The sequence below is a fragment of the Notamacropus eugenii genome, chromosome 1 (assembly GCF_028372415.1).
Source record: "Notamacropus eugenii isolate mMacEug1 chromosome 1, mMacEug1.pri_v2, whole genome shotgun sequence".
NCBI lineage: Eukaryota > Metazoa > Chordata > Mammalia > Diprotodontia > Macropodidae > Notamacropus > Notamacropus eugenii.
In genome coordinates, this window is record NC_092872.1 from 335,394,861 (window position 1) to 335,422,769 (window position 27,909).

General features: G+C 39.6%; 1 protein-coding gene across 8 annotated transcripts in view; it reads left to right on the top strand.

Annotated features, from left to right (window-relative positions):
* Nucleotides 1–27,909, top strand: part of KLHL3 (kelch like family member 3) — a 256,443-nt gene that overhangs the window by 163,572 nt on the left and 64,962 nt on the right. For all 8 annotated transcript variants that reach the window (XR_011971826.1, XR_011971827.1, XM_072629840.1 and 5 more), the window contains 2 exons: nt 18,791–18,907; nt 24,223–24,372. Coding sequence is in view for 6 of the 8 variants with exons in the window: in XM_072629840.1 (XP_072485941.1) it covers nt 18,791–18,907; nt 24,223–24,372 (267 nt within the window). In the remaining 2 variants the exon portion in view is untranslated. The remainder of the gene's footprint in view (nt 1–18,790; nt 18,908–24,222; nt 24,373–27,909) is intronic.

Below are 27,909 nucleotides of genomic sequence, written 5' to 3' on the forward strand. Positions count from 1 at the left end.
CTACAGTGATAGAACACTGATTTAAAGCTCCAAGACCTGTTTTTATAGGGTCGCTTGTTGACCCTGGTGGGAGAGGACTCCAGACCTCTCTTTTTGCTTATAGCATTGTCTCTCATCAGATGCCATATGGCAGGAGGAAGTCAGCTGATGAGAAATCAGACCCAGAAAACCATCTTCAAATGGTCTCAGCAAAGCAACGCTTACAGAGTGTGTTGACTACCATTCAGAGTGGCAGATTTGGAACTGTCACAGCCAAGCTGCTTCCTTCTCTATGAAATTTATGGAAACACAACATACCTGGATGTGGTAGGGCCCTCAGAGGTCCTATACAGACAAGAATCCCTTCCCCATCATCCCTGACGATTGGTTATCTGGCCTTTCCCACTAGACCTGTAGTGAAGGGGAATCTACTACCTCTCCAGGTTTACTTCTGGATAGCTCCAGTTGTTAGGAAGTTTTTCTTACCTCAAGTTGAGTTATGGCTTTTGGCATCTTCCACATATCACATCTGTTTTTACTCTCTTCCAACATGGCATCCCTTCAAGTACTTGAAGACTCTTCTCAGCCTTTTCTGAAACTTTTCTGCTTCAATGTCCCCATTTCCTTCCACTCATGTGCCTAAAACATGATCTCATGGAACTTTGATATTCTCATTGCCTTCCTTTAGATGCTTTCTAGCTTATCAGGGCCCTGAAAATGTATCACCTAGCATGTGACCTAGGGCTACAGATGTGCACCGGAGCACACCAGCCTAGTAGAAAAGAGCAGTGGTTTTAGAGTTAGGGGAGCCAGGTTCAAATTCTGCCTTGGACATGACTGCTTATCATCCCCTTGTCCTATCATTGATCTTATCCTGCCAAAGCCCTAATCTTAGATTATTTAGGTTTTTTCTGTCATTCATTACCTTTCCTCCTACTCATATACAGCTAAATAAAGATAGATTCCAAATGGAGAGAGTGAGGCTGGTGACTTTGCACAACCCTGCCACACTTAAATCCAATTTACTTGCAAGTCAGAACATCACCCTTCTGATGTCACTGGTCTTCAAGTACAAAGGATGAACACAACAGTAACAACATTGATCTTTTCTCACCAAAACCCTAATGTTAGATTATTTCCATCATTCATTGCCTTTCCTCCTGCTCACATGCAGCTAAATGAAGGTAGAATCAAAAAATTAATGATGCTGACAGGGTCCACTGCAAATTTATATTACATAATTTCACCTGGACTCTCACTGAGGCAAGGCAGTCATTTTATCCTTCCCTATTCAATTCACTCTCATTCACCACAGTGACTTTTCCAGACCTTTTTATCTCTCCTCAGACTCCCATGGTTCCCTCCTTATACCCCCTCAGCTGAGCACCTTACCTCATATTCCTGGAAAGAATGGTGCCATTTGCTGAGGTCTACCTCCTCTCAGCCTCACTTATCTAGATGATCTCCTCTTTCACCTGTTTCACATGAAGAGCGCCCTTCTCTTTGCCAAGTAAACTTCTCTACATGCACAAGTAATCCCATTCCATCCCATCTTCTCCAGCAGATTATCTCCTCTATCATTCCCACTCTCACTAATCCTCAGTCTCTTAGTCTACTGTTTGTCTCTTGCTCTACTCCCTACAAAAACACCCATATTTCCCTGCCCTCCATCTATGCTTGGAAAAACCAAAACTCTCACTTGATTTATCTATTTCCCAAAAGCTCACATCTTATTTCTCCTCCCTTTTGTGCCTAGATTTCTTGAGAAGTCTGTCTACAATTTGTGTCTCCTTTCCTCTTGTTCCCTTCTAAACTCTCTGCCATCTTACTCCCAGCCTCATTAAGCAACTAATATTGCTCTCCCCAGAGTTACCAATTATCTCTTAATTGCTAAATCAGACAGCCTTTTCTTAGTCTTCCTCCTTCTTGACCTGTGCATCCTCTGACACAGTCAGTTAGTCATCTTCTTCTCTTTGATGCCCTCTTTTCTCTAGGTTTCTGTGGCATTGTTCTCCCTCATTCTCCTATCTCCCTGACTGTTCCTTCCTTCTCAGTCTTTTCACCAGATGCCAGAGCAAAGGAGCAGAGAACAAGGGTGTATATTTTAAAATATAGGACAGAGAAGAATAGGAAACTTATGACAAGTGACCTCTTGGGGTTTGGCCTGCCTCGAGCCATTCTTGATGAAGCCATGATCCCTCTGTGATCACTTCTTCCTTTGCTAGACTTTGACTATTCCATTAATAATAAGTTGCAAGGAATAGTTCATTTGAACTTGGTAGCTTGAATTCATCAAGGGTAGCTATGTTTTCTTTTAGGATAGCCCTGCTAATTTTTTTATTTTAATTCAGTGTTGGTCATTTTATTCTACTTGTTGGAGAAAACAGAAGCAGAATGAGAGCTGAAATAGACCTATTTTCTCTCTGGTCCCCATTATTATCATCCCATCCACTAGGAATTGTGACTCTGTCCCTTAATTGAATCCTCCTCTTTACCTTTTAACAGCTAAAAATCAACCTGATCTTTTGGTTGTCCTTATCTGCCATCACCAGCCTTACTGCATTCTGAACATTAGCCTTACTAACACTTCTTAAAAAATGCTAATAATAATGTTAGCTAATATTCATCAGGCACTTACTATGTGGTAGACACCATGCTAAGTACTTTAAAATTATCTCATGTGACCCTCTCAGCAACCCTAGAAAGTAGGTACTGTTATTTTCTCCATTTGACAGTTGAGGAAACTGAGGCCAACAGAAGTTAAGGGTCATACAACTGGTAAGTGTCTGAGGCCAGATGTGAGCTCAGGTCTTCATGACTCTAGCATTGGTGCTCTATTCTCTGTGCTCCCTAGCTGTTTCACATTTTTATATTCACCCTCTATTGCCTATCCATGTTTCCATCTTGTGTGAGTTATCTGATGAGTTCTCTGGACATCCATGTCTACCTCTTCAGATTGCTCGCCATTTTCTTCTTTATTAGAATTGTTGTTCTGTATGTCTTGAGACATACAGACTGACTACGGAATTTCGTTTTTGTTATTCAGTCATTTCAGTCATGTCTGACTCTTTATGACTTCATTTGGGGTTTTCTTAGCAAAAATACTGGATACTTGGCAAAGATGCCTTCTCCAGCTCATTTTACAAAGGAGGAAATTGAGGCAAATAGGATTAAGTGACTTGCCCAGGGTCACACAGTTAGGAAGTGTATGAGGTTGAATTTGAACACATGAAGATAAAGCCCAACCCTCTATCTATCCACTGCGTCACCTAGCTGCCCTAGAATTATTGGCCACAGTATTCTCTCCATCTGATGTGAACCTTTTGAAATCTCTCTTAAACTTTATAGTACATGTCAGACTGTGCACGGCTTTTCTTTCCTCTTCTATCAGAAATTATGAAATGAGGTGGTCGCTTCACCAGAAAATACTCATCATTTCTTCACCTTAGGTTATTTGTAGTCACTTTCATTACTGTCTAGACTAACATCAGTGTGAATTAACTGTTTTAGAATCAGCCTTTCAACACTTTATTATTGAGTGCTAGGCACTGCAGTAGGCACTCAGGACACCAAGACATAAATGAAATAATCCCTGCTTTAAGGGCATTTATATTCTCCATGGACAACACATGTGCATAAAAGTTTCAGTGAGATGTCCTCTTTCTTTTCTTTATTCCTTTGTGTCATAGTCTTCTAGCCTCCTGATAAAGATCAGACTGATGGTTTTCTCTCTTGGTTTTTGAATTGAAGTCCTTCCATTAAAAAAAAAAAGGATAAACACTTGATTCTCAATGACAGCTTGGAGAGTGGAGAGTTGTGTTCCTTAAGCCACTTTACTTTCTCTTTAAGAGGGGAAGAGATTAGCCTATCCTTAGAGCAGAGAAAATAGTTATTTGGCTATATAAACATTACACATCTGTACAGGCCATTGCAAAATTCTCCTTGCTATCCGTTCTTACTAAGTGATATCCTCAGTTCTTTGTCCTTTTTTGCTAATAACTGGATAAATGTTGAGGCAAATGGCTTATAGAATGTCTCTCCACTCTAGGTACAGTTACACCCAATTACCTTTCCCTTGTTTTACTAATTTCTTACTTTGTTTTACTGTCTTGTTGGACCACCTTGCCTTGGACCTAATGTGCTTATTTATAGGCCTGGGCTGACCAAATGATGAGTCCCTAGTTTCCTGCTTGCATTGATTTTTCTGTCTGAACACTAGTGACTGTACACAACTGGGACCATGCAGAGGCACTAGAACAGAAATAGCTTCTCTTTGGCCAGCTATGCACTTTTCTCTTTGTACTGACAGCACCTGTTGGTGCTACTATAAGGTCTGGTTACAATTTCATTCTACCACATATTCTGTCTTTTAATCATGACCCAGGACAACTGCCGAGAAAACCCCTCTGGAGAGACTCAAGGGTATATATTTGAAAATGCTCTTCCCCTATATCATCTCTGTAGTGAATCTATCAACTTCTAGCGACTTTTTGTCCACCTTTCTTCCCTCTAGTCTCCAAGCTTGAGGTCCTACACAGCTCTTTTTTTCCATTGTTAAAATGTGTTTTAATAAGAGATAGATGTAAACAAATGCACAGTCCCAAATAAGATCTATCTTCCATTGGCAACCCAGTTAAAGATAACACTACAGCAAAAGAATAACTGCCACTGATCTTATGTGCACTTCTAATATACCTTTAGAAGGCAGAAAAACTTTGTGCTTTTAACTTTAACAAGGCAGTATTAACTTGTCTACTGAACTTAAACTGAGTTTGTTTTAACGCATTCTTGACTTATTTAGTGGTAGTCATTGTATAGATTCTCCTTTTGGATCTGTTTCACTCTATTTTCCCCATCTGAAAAACTGAGACCATTTCCAAGAACTCCTTCTTTCCCCTTATTCTCATCTCACATTAGTCGGATGTCTTCCTCCACCATCTTTTCCTTTACCCCAGTCTTATATGAAGAGATAACTGTTTTAGTAGTAGCAAACCCTTCTAATATGCACAAATGATCCCATTCCATTCCATCTTCCCCACTAGATTATCTCCTCTATCATTTCCCACTCTCTTCAGTCTTCAGTCTCTCCTTGTTTCTCTACTACCTGCAATCATGTCCGAATCTCCCCCATCCTCAGGGCTTTTACTTATTCTTTGTCTCACTAGCGATCATCCTATATCTCTTCTCCTTATCATCATAAAACTCTTTGAGAAGGCCTTTTACAATTTGTGCCTTCATTCCCTTTTTTCTCACTCTCTTCTGAACTCTCGGGTCTGACTACTGGCCTCATCATTCAACTGAAACTGCCTTCTCCAGTTAGCAACACTCTCTTAATTGCCAAATCCAATGGCCTTTTATCAATCTTTATCCTTAATCTTTCTGCAGTTTCTGATACTGTCAATCACCCTTTTTTCCTTGATATGCTCTTCTCTTGAGGTTTTTGAGACACTACTTTCTCTTTGTTCTTCTTCCTACCTGTCTGACTTCAGTCACCTTTGCTGGATCTTTTTCCAGGTGACATCTACCAACCCTAGGTCCCCTAAGGCTCTGTTGTGGGCCATCTTCTCTCCCTCTTCTGTAGATCTTGATGATCTATCTCATGGATTCAATTATCATGTCTACGCAGATGGTTCTCAGATCTATTTATCTAGCCCTAACTACTCACCTGACCTCTAGCCTTGCATTTCCACCTATCTGTTAGACATCCTTAACCAGATGATACATAAATATCTTAAACTCAACATGTCTAAAACTGAGCTCATTATTTTTTTTTCTCCTAAGCTTTTTCTCTTGCTAATTTTCCTATTACTCTCATGGGCAGCCTTAATGTTAGTGCCTTCACTCTGTGATTATCTTCCAATTTGTCCTGTGTGTACCTAGTTTTTGGCATATTATTTTCTCCACTAGAATGTGAGCTCCTTGAAAAAAACAGGAACTCTCTGTGCCTTTCTTTATATCTCCATCACATAGCACAGTGCCTGGCACATAGTAAAGGTCTGATAAATGCTTGTTTACTCGCTTCGACTCCTTCAGCAGTGAATTTGCCTACTTCCCCACCCCTTCCCCTCATAGATCTGTCAACACTAAATTTTTCCATCTTCCCTATGCCAGTTTGACACATTTAAAGTAAAGCCTTGAAGTTATTTTAGTTTCTATTTCTTAGATTTTTAGTGATTTTGAATAGTTTCAAAATGGCTTTGGATAGTTTGAGCTTTTTTTTTTTTTTTTGAAGGCTTCTTAGTCATATCCTTTGTTCACTTTGTAATTGGGGAATGCCTCCTAATCTTGTAGCTTTGTGTTAATTCTCTGTAAATTTTAGATGTCAGGCATGTATCAGAGATTATACAAAGATTTTTCCCTGTCCATATCTTTATTTTTTCTTTTGGCTGTATTACTTTTATTAGCTCTAAAGCTATTTAATTATTGCTTAATGACTGCTGACTTTTGTGGAATGATTTACAGTTTGCAAAGCAGTTTACATACGTGATCTTATTTGAGTCTTGGTAGTTTGGAGGGAACATGGAACCCTGGGAAGAGCGTTGGATTTGGATTCGGAGGAGTTGCAATTGAGTCCTAGCTATCTGTTATTACTTGTGTGACCTTGGGCAAGGCACAAAGCATTGGGTCATATGGATCATAGTTCTCTTGTCTGTGAAATTAGGTGGTTCAAGTCAGTGGCTTCTAAAGTCACTTTCAGCTGTATGTCTTGGATTCCCCTTTTATAGCTGAGACTATTGAAGCTCACAGAGGTTAAGTGTCTTACCCATGCTTACACAACTAGTAAGCACTTAGGGAAGGATGTGAACCTAGTTCTTCCTGATTTCATATTTACTACACCATACAGGCTTCCTCTCCATATCATGACTAATTAAGAATTCATCTATTATTTAATGCTGTGAAAGATGCAGTTATCCATTCTGAATGAATGCCAACCACTATAGTTTTGGGGATGCACATCCAAAAAGGCAAAGATGGTCCCTGACCTAAGAAATTTACATTCTAAAGGGGGAGAGCACACATAAAGATGAGTTGTGGCCACTTTGATCTAGAAAGTTACACGGATGATGAGTGAGCTCTTTGGGGAGTAGATTGACACAGACCATGCAGGAACAATGGTAGAATTTCTTTGAACAGATACTAGAACTGGAGGTGGGGAGAGAATACCTAGGTATAAGTTAGGTGGCACAGTGGATAGAGCCTAGAGTCAGGAAGACCTAAGTTAAAATCTAGTTTCAGATACTTACTAGTTGTGTGTCCCTGAGCAAGTCACTTAACTTCTGTTTGACTAAGTTTCCTCATCTGTAAAATGAGGCCATTTAATAGGACCAAATGAGAAAATAATTGCAAAATATTTAGCATAGTGTTTGGCACAGAATAAGCATTATGTAAATATTAGCCATTACTACTGCCACCACCACCACCACCACCACTACTACTACTTACTATATATGAATGTTGTGTTCCCCCCACCCCCTACCCCTCTGACCCTAGAAATAGCACATGAGCTTCTTGAGAGCAGGGACAGTGTAATTTTTGTCTTTTTTTCTCTTAATACTTAGCACTGTGCCTGATGCATCATAATAGGTCAATAATTTTTGTTGATTGATTGACATCTGAAATGTCATTCTTTCTTCTTTCCTACTTTTTTCATTATTTCTCTTTATATTATTGGCCTCTTGTTCTATATGTTAGCATGATATGGTATATAGTGTATTGAGTTTTGAGTCAGAAGGGAAAGATATTTTAACTTGTGTAAAATGAGTGGGTTGGACCAGATGACTTCTAAGGTTCTAAATCTTTGATCCTCTAAAATCTGGTGTATGGCACTGTCTATGTGATATCCTCTGTGTGATTAAGTAAACCATGTAGTCTCCCTATGCTTCAGGCATTTCCTTAGAGTTTAAATATAAAGTCACAGATATGAAATCTGTTAAGTCTGTACAGTCTGCAGATGTGATGGAATGAGTTCCCCAGGCTGATAAAATCACCGATCTATTGTATATTGCATGTGAGTCTTCTAGGAACATCTTAAATAGAGTTTTTATTTTTGTTTATCCTTCCAGCACCGATAATTTTTGTGGGCAAGAAGGATGGGAGACAGGGTGACTATGCATTATTTTATTGGTCACTGCAATTATGAGAGAGTTTTTGCCATAGATCTCTGAATTATTGTGAAAACATTTGAAATGGGTGTATAACTCGATGAGAAATCTAAAAAGAAAAACCTTTTTTTTTTTAATCTCTGTGCCTTTGAACAAGATCGCCTTTGTGCCTGGGATGAATTCCTTTCTCATCCCCGCCTCTCAGAATCCCTAGCTTCTTTCAAATTTCAGCTGAAATGCTAAACGCCACCTCCTACATGAGACCTTTCCTTGAACTCCCAGCTGGTATTGCCTTACTCTGAATTTCCTTGTATTTATTTTCTTATAAGAGCATGTGTACATGTACGGATAGAATGTAAGCATCTTGAGGTCAGGGACATTTTCCTTTTTTCCTTTATTTTTTCAGTGTTTAGCACAGCGCCAGGCATATAGTAGATATTTTAAAAAGTACTTTTGATCCAATTGATTGATAGATTTTGAGGCAAGGGCAAAATTGGATTTGTAACTTGGTACCCAATTTGAGCACCCAGTGATGATATCCATGCTCTGCCTTGTCTTTGCTACCACTGTTCATTACTGATACTCTTTGGGATTTCCTCAACCTTAACCAATCTAATTTTATGACATCCGAATCTTTTCATCCAGCATGTTCGTCTGTTCTTTCAGCACCTCAGAGACCTCTGTGCAAAGCTAGAGAAGTGTGAGTAACATGAGGAAATGAAATATCTTGAGTTTCCATTAGGCATCTTGAAAGGTGATTGCCACTGATGATTACATATTGTCCATAAAAGTTTAAGCTTCTCAGTATTAGCAGGGAACCTCCTATATAGTCTCCTTTATCCCAGTGCTTCTGCAAGAGGGTAGTGATTTGCATTAGATAGACCCCAGTGGTTCACTTAGCCTTTGACCAGTGAGGGGTTAGACACAACTTAATGTGAATTAGTCTTTTGTGTTGGACTCAGTCTTTCAATTAAGAAGCAATTATTAAGCTACTGTTATGTGCCAGTTTATGTTCTATGTGTACAATATGTTGACATATAAATATGTAAAGAATTAATATACTAGCAATTGGGGGAATCCCTCTCCTCATTGATTTTTTCCCTGATCTCCCTGAGCTGAAAGTAATTTATCCCCCTTATTTCTCCTAGCACTTTCTCTGGAAGTCTTTCTCCTTTGCACTTAACTCACTCATTTGCATCTAAGGTTTGTCTACTGATAGGAGTTGGTGCTTTGGGCTGAGATCTGAAGGGAAATGAGAGAGGCTAATAGGCAGAGATGAGGAGAGAGAAGACAGCTTAAGCAGAGGTGTGGGGATGGGAGAGAGGAAGGATGATAACAGGAAGGTCAGTTTGACCAGACCATCAAATGTATGAAGGGGAGTGATGGATATAATACCAGAAAAGTAGGTCGAAGCCAAGTTAGGAAGGTCTTTAAATGCCAAGCAGAAGTTTGCATTTGACCCTACAGAGTGCATAGGACAACAAGGGAGTTGTAGCATTTTGTGTGTGTATGTAAGGCACAGTAAAGGGAAGAGACCCTGGTAACTTTTAGCCCAGGTAGTTTTCGCCATTTCTTGTCCACAAAGCTCTATGTTCCTTTTCTGAGCTGGATCTCTCAAGATGTTCTTTTGCCTTCAGAATGAATTAGCCAGAGAATAAGAAGGCCTGAGTCTTGGGGTCAAGGGCACAGATGAGCTAGAAAGGAGCTTTAACTCCCAGAGTGGAGCTTCAGTCTTTCTTCAAAGGGCAGCTGCTCCTCGAAGCTCTCCAGGCCCTGTTTCTCAGAAACACTCAGGGGCTGCTGAGACAGTTAGAAAAGAAATAGTCTTGAACTTGGATACAAGCCTAGGCCAACTCAGAATATGGGAATGATTTAAATTTCTGCCAGAGAGTAAAAACAGATGTAGGGAAGTCAGAGGGCTGAGCAGGAGAACTGCTTAGTCCTTTGCCCCTCTTCTTTGATTTGTTCTTAATTTTTAAAAAAAGACCGTGGAGCAAGTAGAAGTTTCAGAATCAATAGTGATAAAATTATATTTCTGCAGTAGATTCAACCAAGATCCAAAAATCCAAGGTGTTTTCTAGGTATCCTTTCAGCAATAGAATGTATTCTTGAGATCAGAGCTAAGCCTGAAACAGAAAGCTCATTTGTGTGTCTGCCTCTGAGACTCAAGAGTTCTTGCCATGGCCCAAGAAAACCATTGAGATCCAGGGACTAGGCGATGAACTCTTTGGAATTCTCACAATTAATGCAAAACTTGAAAGAAAAGACAAATGAATCACTCACAGTCAGGACTCCTGAATTTTAGTCCGGACTGTGCTGCTGATTTCTCTGGGACTATGGGAAAGTTATTTGGGTCTTAGTTTCCCCAATTGGGAAGTAAGTCCCTACTTCATTGGGATGGATGCTGTACCCTCCTCATGGACCCAACAATGTATTTCTAAAATTCTACAGAGATGGGTCTGTGTAAACATTTTAATTGGAAAGGGCTTAGATCCTTGGACTTATGGTCAGAAAAAATGAAATTTTTTTCAAATGCAAATTGTGACCTATTTATATTATAGCAGATCTTTATTAAATGTCTGTGCTTGTTTCTGGGGCATATATAAAGTTTAGGTAAGACCTGGTCTTAAAGTTGGGTGATACATGAACCGATAACTAAAATGTCTACTAATCCTCAGATAGTGAATTAAAAAGTACAGATAGAGTGCTTTGTAAGGTCTGGGTGCCCAGGCTGTTACTGACCAGGCTTCATGGAGGAAGTGGCATTTTTGAATTTAGTTTTAAAGAATAAGTAGGACTATAGGAGGCACAAAGAGGGAGGGAGGTCATTCAGTCTATCAATTAGCAAGCACATATTAAGTCTCTATCATGTGCCAGACACTAGGATACAACTACGTAGAACAAAATAGTCCATATCCTTAAACTGCCTCCATTCTACTGAGGGAGACAACAAGTACATATGTATTTATATGCAGAATAAATATAATGAGAATAAACACAAGGTAGTCAGGGGGGTGTGGCAATTGGGGGTATCATGAAGAGCTTGATGCAAGGGCTTGAGCTACATCTTGAAGAGAGAAAAGGAACCTTTGAGGTAGAGATAAGAAAGATGTATATTCCAATCATGGAAGATGTCCATTACCAAGGTGTGTGTGTGTGTGTGTGTGTGTGTGTGTATGTGTGTGTGTGTGTGTGTGTGTGTGTGTTTTGTATTTGAGGAAAAGAGAGGACAGTTTGGTCGGATCATAGAGTATGGGAGGCAAAGTAATGTAGAATGAGGCCAGAAAGGTAGGGTGAGGCAAGATATGAAGATTTCTAAAAGCTAACATTTTTGGTCTAAGGTGTAGCTCAGGGAGGCAAGAAAATAAAATATGGCACAGTGGAGAGAGCACTGCCTCAGGAGTCTGTGAATCTGAGTTCAAATTTCAACTCTTAATACCTTTGTAACCTTTATATCCTTGCAGTGGATAGAGCACTGGGCCTGGAAAGTCTTAGCTCATATGTGACTTCAGACGCTTAATAGCTGTGTGACCCTGGGCAAGTCAAACACCTATTTTCCTCAGTTCCTCATGTGTAAAATGGAGACATACTGGAGAAGGAAATGACAAACCACTCCATTATCTTCACCATGAAAACTCTAATGGACCTTGTCCATAGGATCACGCAGAGCTGAACATGCCCAAATAAATCAACAACAATCACCTTGAACAAATTATTCCCTGAATCTCAGATTTCTCATCTGTAAAATGAGGAGTTGGGCAGAAGGCCTCTGAGGTTCCCTTGCCCCTGTCCTGTTCCTGTGTCAGTCATTCCTTTTTAAAATTAATATTATATTTTCCTCCCAATTACATATTAAAGCAATTTTTTAACATTTTCTTAAGTTTTGAGGTCCAAATTCTATCCCTTTATCCTTCCCTCCCTGAGATGGTAACCAGTCAGATACAGGTTACATGTGCAGTCATGCAAAGCATATAGATGTGTTTACCATCACATAAAATATTTCCATTCAGTCATTCATTTTGCCTAGTAACGAAGGTCCTGGGCTGTCCTGTTTTTCTTTATACTTTGCCTTCAGTCACCAATTAGAAGTCATGGAACTCAAGGTGGTAGATGTTGGCTGCTGCTCTCCCAGACGGGATTCTTCCCCTTGCTTTCCTGGTATCATCATTGACCTTGCCCCCAACAGTGTCATCACTGACCCACCTCCCCCAGTGTCATCACTGGCCAGCCCTATTGTCACCAACCTCGGTGTGGTTGCCAGCCTGCCATGGAGTGTGGCCACATGACCTGAGCTGTAGCAGTGTAGTGCCTGCCCCAGCTGTGGTCTGGGCAAGGGCATGAGCTGGCCCGTTGTGGAGGAAATGTCTGACTTCTGAGCTTGTTGCTTTTATTATAGCTGAGACCCAGGCCCTCTGGCTCACTTCTCTGCTTTTTTTCTGAGGTAAGCAGTTTGAGCTGCCGAGTTCACAGCCTGCAAGCATTGTTTGGCTTGGGACCCCGCCTTGTTGTTGTGCTTTTACAACTCTCTTTGCGCACAAATTGGCAGGAACTCCTGGTAGGGAAGCTTTGGGTTCCTCTTTGGAATGATGATTAGGCTGCCCTCTCCCGGTTCCTTCCAGCTGTGCTGGACCATTTGGCTGGTTAACTGCTGCCTGGCATTGTGTGACTGAGTTTGGAGGCATTGAAGTGCCCTATTATATCAAAACTGCCGATTGGCTTGGATGCATTTTGATTAGCTTATTTCATATGCCTATGCTTTTTTTCTTTTCACACTTACCTTCGACTGGCAGCAGGCAAGTGGCATGTCATGCCCACTAACTGTGGGTGTTCCCTAAGACTCTGTTCTGAACCCTCTTGCATGGTGATCTCATCAGCTCCCAATAGGTTCAATTATAAGCCCTGTGCCAATGATCTGCATATACAGGCCTAGCTGTTCTCTTGAGCATCACCAACAGCTGTTTGGACATCTCAAACAGATTTCCTGTAGGGATCTTAAATTTAACATGTCCAAAACAGAACTTATTTTCTTACCTCCCAAAATCTGCTTCACTTGTAACCCACTCAGCTGAGACCCTTGCCTCATCTATTACTGAAAAAATTAAGGCCCTTCATGGAGAGATGGCTCTACACCCAGATGCCTTTTGCTTCTATTTCCTCCTTCACTCCTGACTCTTATAATGAGGTGGTCCATCTCCTTGCCAAAGCAAACTCCTCCCATCCCATGTTCACAAGATTACGCTATCATGTCCACTCTCTCACTTATCTTTTAATCTTTCCTTGTCTGCTTCTCTGCCTCATCCTCAGAATCAAAACAAAACCTTCACTTCATCCATCCATCCTTCCTAGCTATCATCCTATATCTCTCCTCCACTTTGTGGCTAAACTCCTTGAGAAGGTTGTTGATAGCTGGTGATAACTCACTCTATTCTTAATTCTATATAGTCTGGCTTCTGACCTCACCATTCAACTGAAATGGCTCTCTTCAAAATTATTAACATCTTCTTGTCCTCCACTATAATGACCTTTGCTCATTTTCATCCTTTTTGATCTCTCTGAAGTTTTTTGACTTTATGGATCACTCCCTTCTTGATATTATCCTCTCTGTAGGTGTTTCCAGGACATTACTCTCACCTGGTTCTCCATTGGCCCATCTAACCACTCCTCTGCCTGCTTTGCTGTATCTTCATCCAAGCCATGGCTGCTAAGGGTGGATGTCCCATAGTGCTCTATCCTGGACCCTCGTCTCTTAGTGATCTTATCAACCCCCCCTAGATTTAATGGTCATCTTCACGCTGATGATTCTCATTTACTTTTCCATCCCTAACTTCTCCGCCGATCTCCAGTTTTTATCTCCAACTGCCTATTAGACATCTTGAACTGGATGTCCAGTAGACATCTTAAACTTAATATGTCCAAAACTAAACTCATTATTTTTATCCCTACAGCCTCCTCCCTTCTTAACTTCCCTATTACTACCTAAGGCAGCATAATTCTCCCAGTCCCATAGGCTTGAAACCTAGATCTCATCCATGACTCCTCACTATCTCATCCCCTGTATCCAAGTTGTTGCTAAGGCTTTGCAGCTTCATCTTTTCATCATCTTGAACATACCTCCTTCTCTCCTCTGACGTGGCCACTTCTGATTCGAGCCTTCACCGCCTCATGCCCAGTTATTGCAATAGCCTGCTGGTGGGTGAGGCAGCTCAAGTGTTTTCCAATGTAGTCAAATTCTCCACTCAGCTGTCGAATTGATCTTCTTAAAGTGCAAGTCTGATCATGCTGCCTCTCCACCACTTCCAAAACAAAAAACTCCAGCGGCTCCTTATTACCTCCCATATCAAATAGAAAAGCCTCCGTCTGGGGTTCAGTGCCCTTCATGACCTCACCCCTGCCCCTTCCTTTCCTGTCTCCTTGCACGCTCCTGCCCCCATGTACTCTGGGATCCAGTGAAATTGGCTTCCTTGCTTTTCCTAGCCAGATGCTGTTCTGCACATTCTGGGCATTTTCACTGACTGTCTCATGCCTGGAATGCTCTCCCTCCTCATCTCTCCCTCCTGCCTTCTCTGGTTTACTTCAAGTCCCAGCTAAAATCTCACCTTCTAGCAGATACCTTTCCCAACTCCTTAAGTCTGAATTCCCTCTGTTTATTATTTCCAATTTATCCTGTTTTTAGCTTATTTCTACACAGCTGTTTACAAGTTATTTCCCCCATTAGACCAGGAATTTCTCGAGAGCAGGGACTGTGTTTAGCCTTTCTTTTTATCCTCAGTGCCTGGCACATAGTAAGTGCTTAATAAATGTGTATTGACTGACTAACTGGTAGACAGATGTTACTGTTTTTTTAGAAAGACCAAGGCTACAATTTGAAGACTTCTAAGTGCAAGGGCTTTTATCATGTTCAGGAAACCAGATTTGCATTTTAGACTGTACAGAAAGTTGAGATAGGTTAAAACTAATACAGATATATTTGCTTCTTTGATCCCAGAATTGATCCAAGGACTCTGGCAAGGTTATCCTTCTTTCAGAGAGAGCCTCAGTATTTAAAAAGGATAGATTCAGGTCCCTGATGGGGCTTTGCTTAGAGCCAGTCTGTGGTCATTTAGGATAGGAGGGCGCCAGGTTTAGTCTGCTGCTACCTCTCCTTACACCCCCTCCCTCTTTCAGCCCTTCCTCTTACATCCCAGTTGAAGAAAAGGTGAATAAAACAGGTTTCTTCTAGTCATTGGGCAAGTGTTTTACAAAAAGGCTCCCTTCCTCTTTCCTAAGGTGCGGGCAGTTTTAGATTAGGGAAATCCTGGAGTCATTAGCCTAGCAAACCTAAAACACACATGCTTCAAGTGAATATACTGTTTGTAACCAGCTTGCTTGTAACACTTAGTGGCAGAAGTAACAGTTATTCTGATATGTAACTTTGGTTTTCCACTAGTAATTGAGTTAAATTCTCTTACTTTTCTTTGTGTGTCTTCTGGGTATCCCTTTGTACCTCATCCCTTTCTTTGCCACTGCCTTTTCTGTTTTAACCTTGCCCCTGCTGATTTTCTTTAAAAAGCTTTGTTTCTTTTTTTCCCCTATTACATTGATATGTCATCATTTTACTCAGCCATTCCCAAATGGTTGGCCATGCAGCATCGTCATATAGTCCTTTAAGTTTTGTAAAGCACTTTACAAAATATCTTGCTTTGTCTTCACAACCCTAGGATGTAGATGCTTTTATTATGACAATTTTACAGATGAGGAAACTGAGGTAAAGGTTAATTGGCTTACCCAAGGTCATACACTATGCCATCTAGCTAGTCATGTAAGTTTTTTCTAATTTTTAAAAAATTTTAATACAGCAACTGTATTTTTTTTGATAACTATACCCTTATATCTTTTTTTTTTTTTTTTGGCTATCAAAAATCTTATTGGTGCCTTTATTTTTTATTGTCTCAATTTCTAAATCTATTAGTGGCACAATAGATAGAATGCTGGGTCTGGAGTCAGAAAGACCTGAATTTAAATTCATCCTCAGACACTTGCTAACTGTGTCACTCTGCCTCAGTTTCCTCAACTATAAAATGGGGATAATATCACCTTCTCCTCCACCCCGAATCACTCTGAAGATCAAACGAGACAATATTTATAAAGTCCTTAGCGCAGTGACTGGCACATGGTAGACATTTAATAAATTCACGTTCCTACTCCCTCCCTTTACCTAGCAAGTTATCTCTTGTAACAAAGAATACAAAAAGAAAGAAGAAACACCATGGCAGCACAGCTAATCAGGATGGAAAATGTTTGAGAGTATATGCAATGTTTCACATTCAAAGTCCCCCACCTTTGCAAAGGAAGGGCATTTTCTCTTCTCTTCTGGTGCCAGGCTTGGTCATTATAATTCTAAATTGTTCAGTCTAATCTGTACCTCCCCCCCCCTTTACATTGCCTTAGTCGTTGTGTATATTATTTTCCTTGTTCCACTTACTTCGTTCTACATCAATTCAAATAAGGACTTGTCTCACAATTGTACTGGTAAAGAGCAGGTTCCCTCAGGTTGAGTCAAAGAGTGGGGAGTGGGAAAAGGGTGATCAGATTACTCTGGGTGATGCTTTCTTGGCCATAGTCACAGCCTTCCTCCCAAGTGTGAGCTATGCACTTTCAAATTCTATTTCTTCTAACTCCGTTTCTGATAATCTATTCATAACACCCAAATATTTGGCTGCTGAACATGGGCCAGTAAGAACAGGGTAGTTCTTTGTTTAAAAGCTGAAGCCCACACATGCCTTTTGAGCAGGTGCAAATGATTATTTTTTTACTTGTCCCACTAAAACTATTTTCTTTTGATGGGAAACCGCTGGAGTGGGTTGGACTGTGAGCCCCATGAGACCTCTCTGCTTCACCAAAAGAGCTCTTTTGCCAATGTGTTGTTGGCTCAGTTCCCTTGATTGTCATGTTCAAGCTTAAAGTTGAAATGAAAAAATGTGTGGCCTTCTGGATTTGCAGGAAATATCACTGTGTGTATGCATGTATGCATGTATGGGTGTGTCCATGTATATACACATATATGCATGTACACACATGTACCTGCTTTACAGTTGAATAAGTCATCTGTGAGACTAAACAAACCAGTTGGACTAGTTAAGAAAAAAATAAATAAAATGCAGATAAGGTCAAATATCAACCTCATTCAGCTTCATTGATATTAGCTTTCTGAACAAAAACAAGCAAGATTACAGAGAAGGAGTTGAACTTGTTTTCAATCGTCAGTAAATTCTCCCTACTCAAGAACTGGCATTGACTCCCCATTGCTTGATCATTTCAAATTGAAAGCCTTCTATCATCTGGCCTGTTTTACATAGCCAATCTCATTTTCTATTACTGCTCTATAGGTGCCCTCTACTCTAGCCACCCCAATTTCCTCTCTGTCCCACTTCCCCCCACACCGTGCTCCTCCTGAACTATATACCTTTACTTATGCTGTTCCATAAGCCAGAGATGATACACATCTCTGTGCATCAAATCTGACTCTTCCTTTAAGACCTCACTCAAGACTAAGCACCTCTGTGAAATCTTCCCTGTCCTTTTTACCCCACAGGGTTGCTTCCTCCTCTGACATCCTATAATATTTATTCATGCCTGTGTGACTCAGTTATCACTTAATGTACTGTACTGTTCTCTAAATGTTGTTTGTATATGCCTTGTGTAGGCAGGAACCATTTCTTACATTTCCATCCTTATATTTAATAGCACAGGAGACACTTAGACTAGCTGAAATCTAGCACCAATAGATCCCAGATATGGTCTTGAGGACCTTTTTGAACACTGAATGATATCTTTTGATAGATTGGATAGACTCAAATCCAGTTTGGTCTTAGAGCACCTTGAAATATATATGGGTACACATATATATATATGTATGTGTGTGTGTCCACATGTTTTGGACTGTGATGTTCCATCTTTAGAATTCCTGCTCAGAAAACAAAATTACCAAGCCACTTAATACCTGTCTAGTTCTGAATCTTCTATTTTTCTGCACTTCAGTTTATATAGAAATAAATAGGGCAGACAAATGAAAATTTAAAACCAGGGGGATATTTTTAACCATTTGCTTAATGTAATGACATTACGTTTCATTTTTACAGCAGATTTGTGTTGATGGGATTACTGTCTCACATGTTTCGCCGTGTGTGCATTGGGTTTTAAGGGACTTCATCAAATTTGGATCACATTTAACATTTTGCATTTCTTGTCTTTAAACAAGTGGAAATTATCCCAAATTTGGAAAACTATGTGATTGGAATAAGAGGTTATGGCTAAAATCTTAAGGCTTTGTAATGTTAAGATATGTTAACATATCTTAACATTAGCTAATAAATTTCACAAAGAATGTGTAGAAATGTGCAACATTGTTACCAAAGCACTCTTTCTTTTTGGGAGGATGATGGTGGTAGTATATCCTTTTTAGAAAGATCAGTTTTATTTTTTTTAATTACCAATACATCAATAATGAACAACAGTTGTTAGTACCTCAAAAATATAGGGAAGTTGAATTTGTGAATATATTCTGTGTTCATTTTTTAGAAGGTTTATCATTAGCCACACTTGCCAAGGCGACTTGTTTTCATGTTGGCTGATTTGAGCCATCAGTTGTAGCATTAAAAAAATAAACTGAAGAGGCAGCTGGAATGTGTTTGCCTCTTTGCAACAGTTGATTGTATTGTCTTCCTCTATAGGTTTTTGAAGCTGTGATCTCCTGGATAAATTATGAGAAAGGAACCCGCTTGGAACACATGGCTAAGCTGATGGAACATGTCCGTCTCCCCCTCTTACCAAGGGACTATCTGGTCCAGGTCAGTAAGCCATGAAAGGCAAACTCTTCACCTGTTGTCAGAATTTGCTGTATCAGGAATAAAAACTGTTTTAGTTGAGTTTTAATCTCAGCTCTGCCTAATATTGTTATGTGTCACCTTGGACAAGTCTTTTAACTTTTCCTGACCTTATTTTCCTCATTGGAAAAATGAGGGGTTTGGATCAAATATTCTTCAGGGTCCATTCCAGCTTTCAGTGCTATGATCCTAAGAGCCATAGGCATATCTTTCTCATTAAGTTAAGCCTTGAAACAGAAAGATGAATTAGCTGAGATGAAAGCACTTCCTCTGCCTGTTAAATGAGCAGACCAGTTGTCATTCTGCACATTCTGCAAATCGAGAGTCCTTCAATTCCAGATTTGATGGAAAAATAATAATTAGGAATGGAAAGAGGTTCATAAAAATGATTTAATGTCAGAGGTAGAAGTGATCTGAGAGTTTAGTCCAACCCTTTCATTTTATAGATTAGGACAGAGAGCCCCAGACATAAGAGAATTGATTTGTTCAAGGTTACATAGCCACTTCATAGTGAGCTAGGACCAGAACCCACATCTCTTGGCTCCTAAGTCTAATATTTTTTCCACTGCATCATTCATTTTCACTGTAGTATACTGAGTTTCTGAGGGTGAATTTAAATATTTAGAATCAAGGAAAGCTTTATAGGAAGTAAAGCAAAATTTTGGGAAGGATGGTGCCCTCCTCTTTACGTTGGGGAGTTTGGAATGTTGCCAGTAAAAAGTGCCAGTGGCCATCATGTGTCACCATAGCTAATAAAAAGTTTAAAATAGAGATTAGAAATAGTACCAAGTGAGAATCTATTCTCTGCTCTGATTTTGAAGGGAAGCCCCATTGTCATATATTAGACAGGATTGGTAATTGGTAAATCCAAATCAAGTATTAAGTCAAATGAGAATCAATTTGTGCTTTGTTGAGAGTTAGAGAATGTCTAGGAGCTCTAAGAGAGATCCCAGAATGATTTCCCATTCCTGTTGTTTCAGTCAGGAATGCCACATAAGCAGTGATTAGTAGTGTAGAAGTTTCCCATAATCCTTCTGTGCTCCCCATTTCTTCCTTCTTAAGGTAGGGGCCAGCAACTTCCAAGGGACTCTATTTCACTTTGACCACTTTGGCTGCTGCTGACATATGATGACAAAGAAGCTGGGCATGATTCATCTTTGGGGCTTCTTTCCTTGTAGAAAATTTCCTGAAAAGTTCTGTTTCCTTTGAGTGACGAATTTTCCCCTTCCCATTGGTAGACAAGACCTGTTATTGGGTCAGTTAAGAAAGAAGGAAATAAAGATGAAAGTACTTTGAAAAGTTGGAGAAGGAAAAACTGGAAAGTAATTGGTCTGAAATTAGGTTTATAACAACTTCTTACACTATGTATTACAGTAAGCTCAAAATTGATATTCAATTGAATATATAGGAAGTCATAATATTAACTAAAAGAGAATAAGGCCATGTACTGGGAGAAAATTCTTAATCAGACAGGAGATGAAGGCAATCATAAAATATAAAATAGGTAGTTTTGATTATATGAGCTGAGATATTTATAGTAGCCTTTTTTGTGGTGGCAAAGAATTGGATATTGAGGGAATGCCTATTAATTAGGGAATGGCCAAACAAGTTGTGATATATGAATGTTATGGAATATTATTGTGTTATAAGAAATGATGAGCAGGCAGAGTTCAGAAAAACCTGAAAAGACTTACATGAACTGATGCTGAGTGAAATGAGTAGAACCAGGAGACCATTGTACATAGTAACAACAATATTGTGTGATGATCAATTATGATTGACTTAGCTCTTCTCAGCAATGGAATGATCCAAGACAATTCCAAAAGTTTCATGATGGAAAATACTATCCACATCCCGAAAAAGAATTATAGAGTTGAATGCAGATTGAAACCTAATATTTTCACTTTGCTTTTGTTTTTGGTGACTCTTCCCTTTTGTTTGATTTTTTCTTTCACAACATGACCGGTGTGGAAATATGTTTATGTAATTGTACATTTACATGTATAACCTATATCTGAATGCTCCCTGTCTTGGAGAGGGATGGTGACACGGAGGAAGGGAGAAAAAATTTGAAACTCAAAATCATATAAAAAGAACGAATGTTGAAAAATATTTTACATGTAATTGGAAAAAATAGAATACTCTTTACAAGAAAAGAAATTAATTTAGCATAGATAAAAATATCCATATTCTTTGTGTTTATGTCTCTGGCAGAGATCCTACTGCTTGACATCTATACTTAGTAGGTCAAAAAAAGAAAGAAGGAGTGATTACACACCAAAATATTCATAGCAGTACTTTTTTTGTGGTCACAGAATTGGAAACAAAAGATACCCATCAGCTGGGGAATAGCTGAACAAATCATGGTGCAAATAATAGAATACTATTTTGCTGTAAGAAATGGCAAATATGAAGAATTCAGAGAAACACTTCATATGAATTGTTTCAGAATGAAGTAAAGTAGAACAAGAAAAACAATATATACAGTGATTCCCGCAATTGAAAATGGAAAGGAAAACAACCACAACAAAAAGAAACTGTTGAGCATTGTGTAATCATAATGACTAAGTCTGGCCCCACTAAACAGATGAGAAAATACTTCTCCCTCCCTCGTTGGCAGAGGTGGGAGGCCTATTGGTTGTGTATATGCTGTCAGATTCTGTTGGTTAATTTAATTTTTTTGAAGTCCTTCCTTCCCCTCCCCTCTTTCTATTTTTTTCCTTTGGCTTGTTTATGGAGATCATAGAAGGAATATATTCAGAAATTAAAGTGATATAAAAGCAAAAGCTATCAATGAAAATAAGGTGAAAGAAAGAAAGAGAAAGAAAGAAAAAAAAAACTTGAGAGGAAGGTACAGCAAGGGTGGGATATAACCTTTTTTTCTTCAAAAGAAATCAATTCTGTTTTAATTTACAGTTTCCTGAGATGATAGGTTCATATCATCAACCCCTAATCCTATCGTGCACAGTTTCCTTTTCTTCTTCTCTGTCTCTGCTTGTATCTTACTTTGATGGCCTTTGCTCTTCATGTAGGAAAGGGTACTTAAGAGAGAAAAATAATTCCTCATGATAAACTCTAAAGCCATCTTGACTTTTCTGATCCAAATTCAGTTTTTCCAAGTGACTCAGTGTCGAATTTCTGTTGGGTGCATGATATCTTGACATGGCTGGCACTGCCTCAGCTCTTAGGAGTTGAGAGGCTGAGGCTGCAGGATGCCTGTACCTGATATATATGGTGTCTGTGTCTGGGTTATTGTGACATTTGCCTTGGTCGGTCTGTGCCTGTAAGAATGCATTCTCCACTCTCCACTCCTCTTAGGTACATTTACTATAGCACAGATAGGCTGCCACTAACAGCTTCATTTAGCTTGCTCCAAGCAGAGACTTGTTTTTGTCTGAGTTGAGGACTTTTCAACTTCCTGGCCAGCAGCACCTTCATTTTGAAGTGTTTGTATCTGGCTTATTAGGATGAGCTTTCGCCAGCTCTTCTTCAGAGAAAATTCACTTTGGCTTTTCTTGTTATTTCCATGTACATCTGTCTATCCATTTACCTTTCTATCCATTTATCTATCTATCCGTCTGTGCAGGGTATATGAGGTGTTCAGGGAGGAGTAGCGCCTCTGGTGTGAGGGCTTGCTGAACCCTTTTCAGACACTTTTGGTGTCCAGCTACTGCCCAACTCTCACCTGTGGCTCCAAGAAGCTGTGGCATGCATGCATAGTAGCCACACCCTAGGAAAACCGTCTCAAGCCAACGGTCTCTTGGTGGCTTTTCCCTTTTGTTCTGTTTCTTCTATTTACCCAGGTTGAGGGTAAACAACAGGCCTCGAGTTAGGGGGATGCCTACCCCAAGCATGTGAAGAATTCCCTTGGCAGTATGGGCAGATGAGAATAATTTGTTCCAATGGCCATGAAGGAGGCTAAAGCAGGCGCTTGAGAAACAAAGGACGGACAATAATAACCATCTGTCCACCTGTCCATCTCTCCATCTCTCTCTCAACTCTTTTCCTACCCTTTTATACCCATTATATTTCGATTCATACCATTTATACCCTTTCAACTTCCAAGAGGACTTGTGGAAACTTACGTACAGAAATGTTAGGGATGAAACAGACAACTCTCCAAAGGAAGCAAGCAGTAATTACTAGGTACCTGAAATTAACAAGTTACTAGAGCTGGCCACTCAGTTTTACCATGTCTAGCAGTGAAGGCAAAAGGGGCATCGAGTCATGTTCTGTGGTTGTCAGTTTCTAATGAAAGGGAGCAGAAACCTTTATCCACAGAGATAATGTATTTTTTTCAAGTGTCATGTTGATGGCTTTTGCTTTGTTATCACAGAAATCTCCTGCCATTTTCCTCCCCCTAAGCACTCTCTTTCATCTCTAGTAACAACAACAAAAAATGTTTAAGCAAAAGCAGTATATAGGTGGTGCATATAGGTGGTGCTTCATATGCTTAGTCTCTTCCCTCTCCTGCTAGAAGAGCTGTATGATTTATCATCTGTTCTCTGGGACCCAGACTGGTCTTTGGGTTTAATCTACATAATCTTCAAGCATTGCTGTAATCAATGTATTTATTATTCTCGTGACTCAGCTTGCATCACTTTATATCTATTCACACAAATTAGAGAAAATATGCTTCCGGAAATTAAATTCAAGATGAAATTTATTGTCTGGGTTCTTTTACAAAGGACGTTGGGTAGCAGAGTGAATAGTTTCTTCAAATGCTGTTTTTCATAAGACCCAGAAATGCTTTTCAAATAAAAGGAACTTCTGGTATGGATCCTTTGAAAATTTCTCATGAAATTATACCTCAGGGAAAAAATGTCATTGAGGGGCTTGAGATAATATTTATTAAATGATTACTTTGTATTTGTCCCTGTGTTACATGCTGGGAATGGATGCAAAGACTAAAGTGGAAACAGTCCCTGCCCAGATTGTTGTGTGTTATTGTTGTGTTCGTCTTTTGTTGCCGAAGAAGACCATGCCATCAGAGAAAGGGTGACATAAATTGCACTTGACTTTGTTTTGAGTGAGGGAGGGCTGTGCAGGTCACCAGCCTCACTTCTTCTCCAGAGCCATCTGAATCCAGTGACCAGATATTCCTCAGGATGACTGGAGATGACCCAGGATGCCCAGTAAGATCTTATCGTTTAACTAGGAGAGAAATTACACGTATATATATATGTAGATAGAGACAATACAGGTCAGGTATGAATGGATGTTATGTCTAATACAAGTATAGAACTGCCCCAACCTAACTTGTGTATTGCTACCTCTAGACAGTTGAAGAAGAAGCTTTGATAAAGAACAACAACACATGTAAAGACTTCCTTATTGAAGCTATGAAGTACCACTTGCTGCCTTTGGATCAAAGGCTATTGATAAAAAACCCAAGGACTAAGCCACGGACTCCAGTCAGCCTGCCCAAGGTAAGAGGCTGCTTATTTCCCTTGAGAACTACGCTTGTTCTGCCCCATCATCCCCAGGTCAGAAGAATGTCATTTCACACTCCCAACCTCCACATGGTCAGCTACCTATGATGTCCATGCTTATGGGCTGACTGTAAAGTTGAATGGATGATCCTAAAGAGTTAGGAGGCTGCAAGTTTGAGATAAGAAAAGCAAAAGCTGGAAAGTTGTCTGTGAATACCTAGCAAATTGATGTGAATAATAATAATAGCTCCAATAAATAGCTGACATTTATATAATTCTTCAAAACTTCTAAGGTGCTTTTAATATCTTACCTCATTTGAGCCCCACAGCTGCTCTGTATAGTAGGCACTGTGGTATGCTTATTCCCACTATACAGGTAAGGAAATTGAGGCCCAGAGAAGTAGTCCCATAGCAGGGAAGTGTTAAGAGGTGGGATTTGAAGCTTCTTTCTGACTCCAAGTCCCGAAGTTTATTCACTATACCACAATGTCATAGCTTCAGTGGATAATCATCGAATTACATATTTTGAGCTAGGTGGGCCCTTAGAGGTAATGTAGTGTAATCCCCCCATTTTACAGAGGAAGAAACTGAGGCCTAGAGAGGTAAAGTCACTTGCTCAAGATCCCATAGGTAATAAATGGATCTTCTACCTCCAAATCCAGTACTCTTTTCCACTGTGTCATGCTATCTTAGATCCTGTTATAAGCGATATATTTTGTTTTATAATGTTTAATATATTTATAATTTATATATATAATTTATAAATATATAATATATTTAATATAAAGTTTTTTATAAATCATATTACTATGTACACGAGAGCTTTTATGATTAACATGATTATTATTTCAATCAAGACTGGAATGGAAATAGTGATACAAATGCTGCTTTTTGTAGTCTACAGATCAGCCCACATTCCTCCCTCTGACTACCATCTTCTAGGCATTTTATTTCTCCTTACCATCTCCACCTGGAAAATAAAAGATGAGGCAATTCATACAAGGTCTCTTACTCTTGTCTGCAGACCAAGGCAAAGGTTGGGTGTCTAAAAGGAGACATGTGGATTGTAGGGATCTCTCCCAAAGCCATGAACCAGGATTAATTAAAAGTGGATGGTATCACGATGATAAGATAAATTCAAATTCCTCCTTGCTACTGGTGATCAAAACTATTTGTAGGGAACATTTTGTGTCCATGCCTCACTTTTTTTATTGATATTTTGTTTTTATACTACTTTTATTTCTAAGTACACCTCTCCCAAATGCCTGCCCTGCAAATCATCTCTTGTAAAAAGAATTAAAAAAAGAAACATCCCGGGTGAACTATCCCCATACTCTCTCTTAACTTTAGTCTCTTCTTATCTCCTGGCTCCTTCCTTGCTATTTACAAACACACCCATGCCTCCCCCATCCTTAAGAAACCCTCACTCTGTCCTATCCTCCCGATTAGCTATTGAGAAAGCCATCTGCAATTTGTTTCTCCGCTTCCTTTTCTCTCCTTCTCTTCTTAACTCCCTGAAATCCGGCTTCCTCCCTCATCATTCACCTGACAATGCTCTCTCCAAAGTTACCAATAATTTCTTAATTACCTAACTGTAATGATGGTTTCTCAGTCTCCTTCTTATCTCTTGTCAGCATATGAAATTTGATCACCTTTTCTTAATCTGTCCTCAGTAGCTTTTCCTGACTTTGCTTCTTTCTGCTTTTCTTAGTCTGTCTGACTAAGTGTTCTTCTGGGCCCTGTCCTGAACCCTGTTCTATTGTCACTCTCAATTATCTTGTCATGGTGATTGTTCAGTCATTTTTCAGTCATATCTGCCTCTTTGGGACCCCATTTGGGTTTTTGGAGTTTTTTTTGGAAAGATACTGGAGTGGTTTGCCATTTCCTTCTTTCAGCTCATTTTACAGATGATGAAGCTGAGCAGAGTTGACTGACTTGCTCAGGGTCACACAGCTAGTAAGTGTCTGAAGCCAGATTTGAACTCAAGAAGAGGAGTCTTCTTGACTCCAGGCCCAGTGCTCTATCCACTGAGTCACCTACCTGCCACGATATTATCTTACTTGGTGATCTTATCATTTCCCATGGGATCATTATCATCTTGATGGAACTTCAGTCTTGCATAACCAAATGCTTTTTGTATATCTCACATTGGATGTCCCATAGGCATCTCAAACTCAACAGGTCCAAAACAGAGCGCATTATGTTTCCCTATTCTTTCTTCTATTTCCTATTATAACTGAGGGTACCATCATCCTCCCAGTCACCCTGGCTCACAACCTCAGTGTATGTCATTCTTACCTCACTTAAATACCTTTTTCTATCATCACAACATCTGTTGTACATGTATTCTCCTCTCCGCTCACACAGCTACCACCTTAGTTAAGACCCTTATCACCTCTTACCCAGAATATTGCAATAGCCTTCTGACCAGTCTCCCTGCCTCAAGTCTGTCCCATTTGATTCCATTTCGTTCTGCACTCAGCCGCCCTGGTGATTTTTCTAAACACCCCGCTGTGTCATCCTCTTGCAGTGACTGCTTGTTACTCTCTTGGCATGGAAAGCCTCCCGCCATGCATGCAACTGCAGTTCTTCAAACATGACCTTTCTGTCTCCTGTCTACCTTTTCATTGGCTGTTCCCTATGCCTAGAATGCTTTATCCTATCATCTCAGACTTTTGCTTTCTTTAACTTCCTTCAAAGCTCAAATCCCAGCTATTCCAGAAGGCCTTTCTGGGTCCCATCAAATGCTAATGTCCTTCCTCTTTACATTGCCTTCAATTTCCTCTGCATGTATCTTATATGTACCTTGTCCTTTACAGGTTGTTTTTTACATTGGTAGCCCTTTGAAGCAAGGAGGGTGTTTTTGCTTTGCTTTGTATCATTAGCACTTAGTAGAGTGCTTGGTATATACCAAGCTCTTGCTTATAAAATAATTCTTCATATTATAAGGAAAAAAAATCAATTGAGCCAAGCTCAACATCTCATTTGAATCTGATAATATATATAGTGCTCCACATTCATAATCTACAAGTTCTCCAGGAAGGTGAGGGAAATATACTTTCTCATCTTTCATCTCCTTACCCTTACTTATTTTTTTGTTTTTTCCCCTCTTAATAGTATTTAATTTTTTCCCATTTAAAAAAATAATTTTTTATACATAAATAAAAATAGTTTTCAACATTCATTTTGGTAAGATTTTGAGTTCCAAATTTTTCTCCCTCCCTCTCCTCCTTTCCCTTTCCCAAGACAGCAAGAAACCTGTTAGGTTATACTCTTACAGTCAGGTTAAACGTATTTTCACATTCGTCATGTTGTGAAAGAAGAATCAGAACAAAAGAGATAAACCAAGAGAAAGAAAAAAACAACAGAAAAATGAAAATAGTATGCTTTGATCTACATTCAGACGCCACAGTTCTTTCTCTGGATGCCTGCTTACCCTTACTTTTGAAAACCTGTGATTACACATCTTTGAGAGTCAGCATGGTGCAGTGGAAAGAATGACTGGAGTCTGGAGACCTCAGTTCTCAGCACTTC